The 7,928-nt window shown below is 56.1% G+C and overlaps 1 protein-coding gene across 1 annotated transcript in view; it reads left to right on the plus strand.

Annotated features, from left to right (window-relative positions):
- RASGRF1 (Ras protein specific guanine nucleotide releasing factor 1) overlaps positions 1-7,928 on the plus strand; it is a 62,525-nt gene that overhangs the window by 253 nt on the left and 54,344 nt on the right. Inside the window, 1 exon segment of the mRNA XM_015428870.1 lies at positions 1-12. This exon segment is cut by the window's left edge and continues 253 nt beyond it. Within this exon segment, the coding sequence (XP_015284356.1) occupies positions 1-12 (12 nt within the window).

The raw sequence follows: 7,928 nt of genomic DNA on the forward strand, positions 1-7,928 counted from the left end.
AAAACCCTGTCTGTCCCGGGAGGGGGCTGTTCCTTGCCCGCCCCCCGCCCTTCCCGCGGCACCTGCCCGGCCCTGATTGATCTATTAATCACCCCCAGGCAGGCAGGAGCGTTTGGGGTGCTTGGCCCCCTTAGGGGTAATTCAGCCCCCGTAAGTAGGTAGCGGGTTGAGACGCAAGAGCACCCCCGGTGGAGAAACGGAGGAAACTTCTGCAGCAGCCTGCACGCTGCCCCCCCGCAGCGCCCCCCCCCACACATTTCTTTTCCCAGGTGAGGACTTGGCTGCCGGCTCAGGCGCCTCCTGTTCTCCTCTGGTGGAAAGCCAGGGGGGGGGGGGGGCTAGGCGGGGGGGGGGGGGGGGCGCTGCTGGGGCTGCGAGACTGCTGGGGCTGAGGCCAGCCCCACACCTCTAGGTGCGGGGGCCCCAGCCGGGCCTCCCTGCCTTCCATTCCGGGCCTGGGCTGCAGCTGTCGGGGCTGGCCCCAGGCCCCTGAGCTCTCCGGTAGACTCTGGCTCGCTTGCTGGAGGAACCTGGCCCCAAGGGCCTGCCAGGCCCCATAGCTGCAGAGGCAACGCGGAACACCCAGCCCCCTTCCCTTCCCCAGTGGCGATCAATCCAGCAGGGTGATCTTGCTGGCAAGGATGTGGTGCTGTGCCGACCCAGGTGAGCTAGGCTAGGCAGGCATCCCTGTGGTCCATCCCGGAACCCACGGTGGTGGGGAATCCGAGGCCCACAGAGCTTTGGGAGGCACACGGCCGGCCCACTTGACAGGGCCCAGGAGGAACGGCTGGTCTGTCCGAAGGAGGGAGCCGGCTCTTGAGTGACCTGGCAGGTTTTCATATAGGGAGGGGTGCGAGGGAGGCCCTGCTCGCCACTGGACCGCTGAAGCAGGCTCCTGCTTCCTGGAGGGGTGGCTGCAGCAGAGGAGGGCCCTGCCTTCCTTTGGGGGGCTGCTTGGCCCACGGCCAGGAGGGTCACAGGCAAGGGCCAGGCCTTCTGGAGAGGGGGGGGCTTTTGTCGGGGCCAGTTGTGGGCATGGGGGGGGTGCCCACTTGCCCAGTGTGTGCAGCTTGTCAGTGCAGAGGGTGGGGTTGGGGGGCTCTGAGCCCCCGAAGGCTCCTTCTTGTGGGATTCAACCTTCCTTTTCCTTCCGTTTTGAGCAGCGTTATTTGGCACTGGCTGAGTTTTCGCAGCATTTCCCGTGAACCACAGAGAATATCTCTGTAAATGTGACCTTAGTCCTGTAAAGGGGTTTTTCTCCTCCTTGGTCCACCATGGGGTCCATGGTCATGTGGTGCTCTTCTGCAAGAGTTCTGGGACTGGGAACCCCCTGGGCCACCGGGGCTCCAGGAGGCAGAGAAGGGGAGACAATGCCACAAACGTTGCAGAGAGGAAACCTGAGAGACTGGTAGTTGGACCTGCCACGTCAAAAGGAGGCTGGATCCCTTGTGGTGCTGCTGAGGAAGATGCTGGGCCTTTCCTCTCCAACTGCTCCACTGGCCATTCCTCATGCTCTTCCTTCGCCTGGGGGGCTGCTCCGATAGGTAGCTGTAAAGGCCAGCGGGGGGGGGAGAGGGGACAGAGGGCTTGGATTAATAAACTCCAGGCAAAAATCTGGCCCTTTCCTGGGCCTGTTTGCTGGAGGGGGGCATGGCTCAGGGGTAGAATATGTGCTTCACCTGTAGAAACATCTCCAGGTAGCCCGCGCTGGGAGAAAAGACCATCTCGGCCTGAGGACCCAGAAGGGTGCTGCCAATCAAAGGGAATAATACTGAGCTAGATAGACCAATGGGCTCATTTGGCATAAGGCACCTAGTGATCTCTCTGTGTGTGTGCGTGATCGGCTGGATCCAGATCCTGGAACCTATTGTCTGGTCTTTCTTCGTTCACGGGTACCTGCATCCCTGCTGGTCCTTATCAGCTGATTGTACTGGAGAAAAGAGGCTTTGGTCAACAGTCTCTTCCTGGATCGCATTCAGAAACATCTTGGGCCTACTTCAGAGGCGCGCAGCCGCTCATGGAAACAGCTGCCTTCAGCTGCATCTAACAGAGCCCCAGCAAGCGACCGGTTCTTCCTTCCAACAAGACTTGTCAAAAAGTATTCGGGGTATAGCTGGTGGCTGCGTCTCCTGGATACAAAGACTGAGCATTTGCTCTGGGAATTCAGAAGGGAACTCAGAGTCGCATGAGGTTCTGGCTCATGACAGGAGGCTTTTAATATCTCAATTCTTGAATTTCATATTCCAAGGCCTGTGAGAAAGGGAAGTGTCCCTGGTGCTTCAAACAGAACATTGCCTTCTGACCGCAGGTTTGGTCAGCGGGAAATCTCCGGGGTGATGTTCTGACTTCCAGCAGACAATTTGTGGGAAGGAGGAGGAAATGTCTTTTTCTCCCTCTCTGGGCACGCACCGCAGCGCCAGCCTCCAAGCAGTATTCCAGAGCGCCCGACGGCAGGCTTGCCTGGCATGCTCACAGCTGAGCTGAACTGCTGACGAAGACACGCACGCGCACCGAGAAGCACATGAGAGCTCTTGGCCATGCAGACCCCCAGAGGAGGAGGAGGGAGGCTGCGTGCCGCTGGGGTTTTCCAGCATCTCTCCCCCCCCCCCCCCCCCCACACACCGCAAAATGCATCAACAATAGATTTTTATTTAATCCTCACTTTGTAAAACCTCATTTAACCAGCCAAAAGAGCCCTTTTGGTCATTTTGAAGAAACAGGGCCCTTTTCCGTCACAGGCACTCGTTGCTAAAAAGCAGAGTGACCTTTAGTATTTTCTCTTTTCTAAAGTCGGGGATCTGGAATTTCCCCTCCTATGACAGTAGCAACCTACGCAGGTGGATAAGTCTGTACTGCAACAAAGCAGTTCTGAGAGATACTTGGGTGGAGTCTTAGGGGCTGCGGTCTCTACGATGGTGTATAGTTTCCACCACCTGCTGCTGTTGGTGGGTTCCTGCCATGTAATTTTTGCATCCTTTGAGGCATCGTATTCATTCTTACATTTTGCTTTGGTTCTGTTGATATTTCTGTTTGGTTCCAGATTCTGACAAGCCGAGACTTATTGCAATGCCTGTTGGATGGCCCATCCTCTTGATTGTGTTAACTTACTCTGTGTCCTCTGCGCTGAGCTCCAGTGGGAAAGGCAGACTGTAGAGAACGCAGATAAGTACATAAATCAACAGGATCAAAATGGTTTGTTTGAGGTCCAGGTGCTCAGAGGTGTCTTTTTGACACCCAGCCTGATCTGTTTGGTTGGTTCGCAGTTCTCAGAGCTGGAAGGAAAGCAGGAACTGTTTCTTGCCAGAATGCAGAAATGTGTATGGCCTTGCACAGTCATCTGCTAGGGAGAAAACTGGTCACCGGAGCAGTGGAACACGAGGAAGGGCATGAAGCGGGAGAAGTGCCTGGCATGAGGGGAGCCTCAGATGTCCTTGCCACACACAAGACTCTCTTGTGCCAAAGGAAGCTTGGGAGGACCCAGTCCCTGGGTGTCAATGTGCTCAGCACAGCTTGCAAACTAAAGAGACTACAGGAGAGGAGGAGGAGGAAGAAGAAGAGAAGAAGAAGAGATTGGATTTCTACCCCGCCTTTCAGTACCCAAAGGAGTCTCAGAGCAGCTTACAAACTCCTTCCCCTCCCCACAACAGACACCCTGTGAGGTAGGTGGGGCTGGGAGAGCTCTTGACAGAAACTGCTCTTTTTCAAGAACAGCTCCTGTCAGAGCTATGGCTTGTCCAAAGTCATCCAGCCAGGTGCAAGTGGAGGAGTGGGGAATCAAACCCGGTTCTCCCAGATTAAAGTCCGCACACTTAACCACTATATCAAACTGGAGGAGATTGGATTTCTAACCCGCCCTTCCCTCAGAGTCTCAGAGCGGCTTACAATCTCCTTTCCCTTCCACTCCCCACAACAGACACCCTGTGAGGGAGGTGGGGCTGAGAGAGCTCTGAGAGAACTGCTCTTTCAAGAACAGCTCTGGCAGAACTATGGCTTGCCCAAGGTCATCCAGCAGCTGCAAGTGGAGGAGTGGAGAATCAGACCTGGTTGTTCCCGATTAGAGTCAGCGCACTTAACCACAATACCAGACTGAGAAGAGATGTGGCCTTGTTGACCAACACACACTTGGGAGGACAATGAAGAGCTGAGAAGGAACACCTTGACTGACGGCTGACTGTGTGGGTCTCAGAGGGGCGAGTGTGTAGGATGGGCGCTCTTGTAGCCTAAGCCCTGTAGGGGGGCAAAGGGTATGATGTCCCCCTCTTGCCATCTTTAACTTGAAAGGGTGTCATGCTGTAAACTGGGCTCAGTGACTGTTCAGGTATCTGTTGTTTATGAATGGCTTATCTCCTGTCTATCAAGAGGCAGGTCTGTTCTACAGACGACAGGCCTACTTGGGGCTTCCACAGATAGATGAACACAGGAGTCAACCCCCCCCCCCGGCCCATCAAGGTCAGCCTTGTCTACTCTGACTGGCAGGGGCAGAGAAAGGTCTTTCCCATCACCGACCGCCTGATCTGTTTTTTAAAACCGGAGATGCCGGGGATTGAACCTCGGACCTTCTGCATGCAAAGCAGGTGTCCCCACTGGTGGACCTCCTGGTGGCCCCACTGCTGGACCTCCTGATGGCACCTGGTATTTTTGGCCACTGTGTGACAGAGTGTTGGACTAGATGGGGCTTTGGCCTGATCCAACATTGGCGTCTCTTATGTTCTATGTTCTTATGATGGCACCTGGTATTTCTGGCCACTGTGTGATACAGAGTGTTGGGCTGGATGGGCCTTTGGCCTGATCCACCATTGGCGTCTCTTATGTTCTACAACTGAGCCATGGCCCCTTCGTGGTGCCTTGACGCGGCATCAGCATAATCCAAGTAAGGATCTAGAAGTAGATGGATCTCTCCAGGACTGGAGATGTTATGAGATGCCATGTGATGTGCGTCAGGACACACACCCTTCCCCCTCTGTCGTAGACCTACATCTCTGGAGCTCCCTAGGGGGCCATGGGTGCTCATGGTGGTGTACTGGGTTTCCCTGGCCCCCAGCGGTGGAATCAGCTGCCTCGGGAGGTGGAGAGCTCCCCCTCCCCGGCGGTCTTTAAGCAGGGGCTGGACAAACCCTTGTCAGGGATGCTCTAGGCTGATCCTGCACTGAGCGGGGGTGGGGACTAGACGGCCTCCTGTGTGACCCCCCTCCCAACTCTGTGAGATTCTGGGATTCTTTCTTCTTCTTGTGGTCTGCATTGGATCATGGCCGCAGGGCCACAGAGATGCTGCTGGGACCCACTTGCCTTGGCTACCGGCTTCCCTCAGTGTTGGCGTGCTGCCCGGTGGTTGGGGGCCTTCCACGAAGCTGGTTCCAGAGGGCAGGCATGCTGGTCAGCAGCAGAAGTGCTGGGTTCGAATCCTGGAGTACCTGAGAGGCCAGTAAGATTTGGGGGCAGGAGCTGTCGAGAGTTGGCACACTCGTTCGGAAGCTTAACCCTAACCCCCCAAAAAATCTCATTGGTCTCTAAGGTGTGGCTGGACTCAAATCTAAGTGGCTGGAGAGTTGCTATGGTCACAGGCAGTGTTCCCTCTAAGCTGAGTTAGTGTGAGCTAGCTCACAGTTTTTTTAGCCTCCGGCTCACACACGTTTTTGTCTCGGCTCAGGAAGGATGGTGCTCCAGATCAAACTAATTTACACAAATTAGCCAAATCACCTGATCACAACTTTTAATGCCAGTAGCTCACCGGACTCCACAGCTTGGAGGGAGCATCGGACGCTGGTGGAATGGCCGTGCCCTCCGCAACCTCTTTTGTGCCTACCTGCCCTCTGCTAAGTGAAGAGAGGCCGTGTTCCTGTGCCCAGGCCTGCCGCTCTTTCTCTTCCTGCTCTGTGTCGCCTCAACGTCATCCGTTCCCAAACTGCTTTCTTGGATACCAAGCGACTGTGGCTTTCCCCTTGCAGGAAACAAAGGAGCTGAAGGGGGGGGGGGAATGGCACACACTTTGGCATGGAAAAACAGCCAGACAGAAAAGGGCAAAGCCACTTCCCTTACGCTCTCCTTTTCCTGCCCCATCAGGCTGGGAAGAGCTGAGTTGCGGCACAGCCCATAGGCACGGCAGGAGGCAAAGGAGGCCGTGACTCCTGTGGGAATGTCTCCCGTGACACCAGGGTTGTAGCTGCCACAAGATCATACTGACGTTAGGGGCCGGGGGCAGGCTGGGTGCCAACGAAGCCCTACTCCTCCCCTGAGGTGTGTGAGGTGCCACCCAATTCTGTCTAGGTCGTGGGGTTACACCAGCATAGTGCTGGTCTTGGCACCAGTGTGTCTTCAGGCACGCTGGCCTCTCTCCAAGTTGCACAGGTGTCTCTGGCCTAGGGCTTAGTCCGCCCTCTCTGCCACCCAGACACAGGGCTCAGACGTGCACCCGGCTGCCCTGTGTCTTTGGGACCTCCCACTGAGCAGAGCGGTGTAATTGCACCTGGGGGGCACCTGGTGAAGAGGGAGCATTGGGGCACCTTGGGGCATTGTAGCGGGGGGGGGTTACCCCTTTCCTGGCTGCCCTGTGCAAGCCCCACCCCCTTGCAGCAGCCCCTGCCAGCTTCACGTTCCACTTAGGAGGGGGAATGGTTGTTGGGACTGGGACTGCCCCCCCCCCGGTGGTGCCCAGTGTAGCTGCTGCTGGGGGGGGAGGGGGGCTGGCAGGTGGGCAGTCAGAAGGCCTCGCTGCCCCACCCTGCTTCGAATAGGGCTGCTCAGGAGCCTCTGGCGGAAAGCAGGGTGTTGGAGAGCGGAGGCTCAAGGCCGGGTGGAGCAAACGGTCTCCTTATTTATTTCAGTGCAGGCTCTGGCCTTAGAGAGAGCATGGCTTGTTTCCTAGGAGACTGAAGGGAAGGAGAGCAAATGAGCTGCGCATGCACGCACACACGGAGACACACACACGCACACGAGCCCCTTCTGCCGGGCTAGAAACCTCCTTGACGAAAACTAACACAAATACAGTAAATGCCAAGGGAAGCTAAAAATAGCCTGTGAGCCGAGTCCCCGTCTGCTTCTGCCTGCGTCCGCCTGGAGTTCGGCGTGCGGCAAACCCGGAGGGCTGGGATCCCAGCGGCTCCCCCGCCTGGGCTCCCTGGGACGACTCAAGAGCAGGGAGGGTGGCGTGTCTCGCTCTGCTCACTGGGAATTCATACAGCTGCCTTCCTTGAGCACAGGGACCCATGGGAGGACTCCCCAGGCAGGCCCTGAAGACAACCCCGAGCTAGCCACTCCATGCAACCCAGACTGCCCAGAACAGCAGAAGAGCCCACCTGGATCAGGCCAGTGAAGGTCCATCTCGTTCAACATCCTGCTTCACATGGCAGCCAACCGGTTCCTCTGCAGCCCAACAGTAGGGCAGAAAGGCCGAGGCCTTCCCTCAAGATTGCCTCCTGGCACTGGTATATTCAGGGGTTGACTGCCTCTGGATACGGAGGCTCCCTTAATTCACAATGCCTAGTTGCCGGTGACAGCCCTCTCTCATCCATGGATCTGCCTCACCCCCTTTTAGAGTCCTCTGTGCTTCTGGCCGTCAGTACATCCACTGGCCGTGAACTCCACCATTTGATCACTGCCTGTTGTGAACCTATTGGCCATTAGTCTCACTAGGTGCCCCCAAGTTCTAGTACAATGGCAGATGGAGGGAAACCATATGCCGTATCCGCGTTCTCCACCCCACGCAGTTAAGAGAATTCATAATTTACAGCTTAAGTTCTGCAATTAAAGTCGATTTACAATAAAACAAGTACGACACATTATAACAATCCATTTAAAATCAATAAGATCGCCATCATTGGCTGTCGCCCGCAAACCCGGCTACTACACTGCTCACCCCAGTGCAAAATCATTGATGGACAAATGACCCATCCTGATCCTTGTCAGACCTCACTGCTCACCCTCCCTCCATT

The sequence above is a fragment of the Gekko japonicus genome, unplaced genomic scaffold (genome assembly GCF_001447785.1).
Source record: "Gekko japonicus isolate JY-2015 unplaced genomic scaffold, Gekko_japonicus_V1.1 scaffold773, whole genome shotgun sequence".
Classification (NCBI taxonomy): domain Eukaryota; kingdom Metazoa; phylum Chordata; class Lepidosauria; order Squamata; family Gekkonidae; genus Gekko; species Gekko japonicus.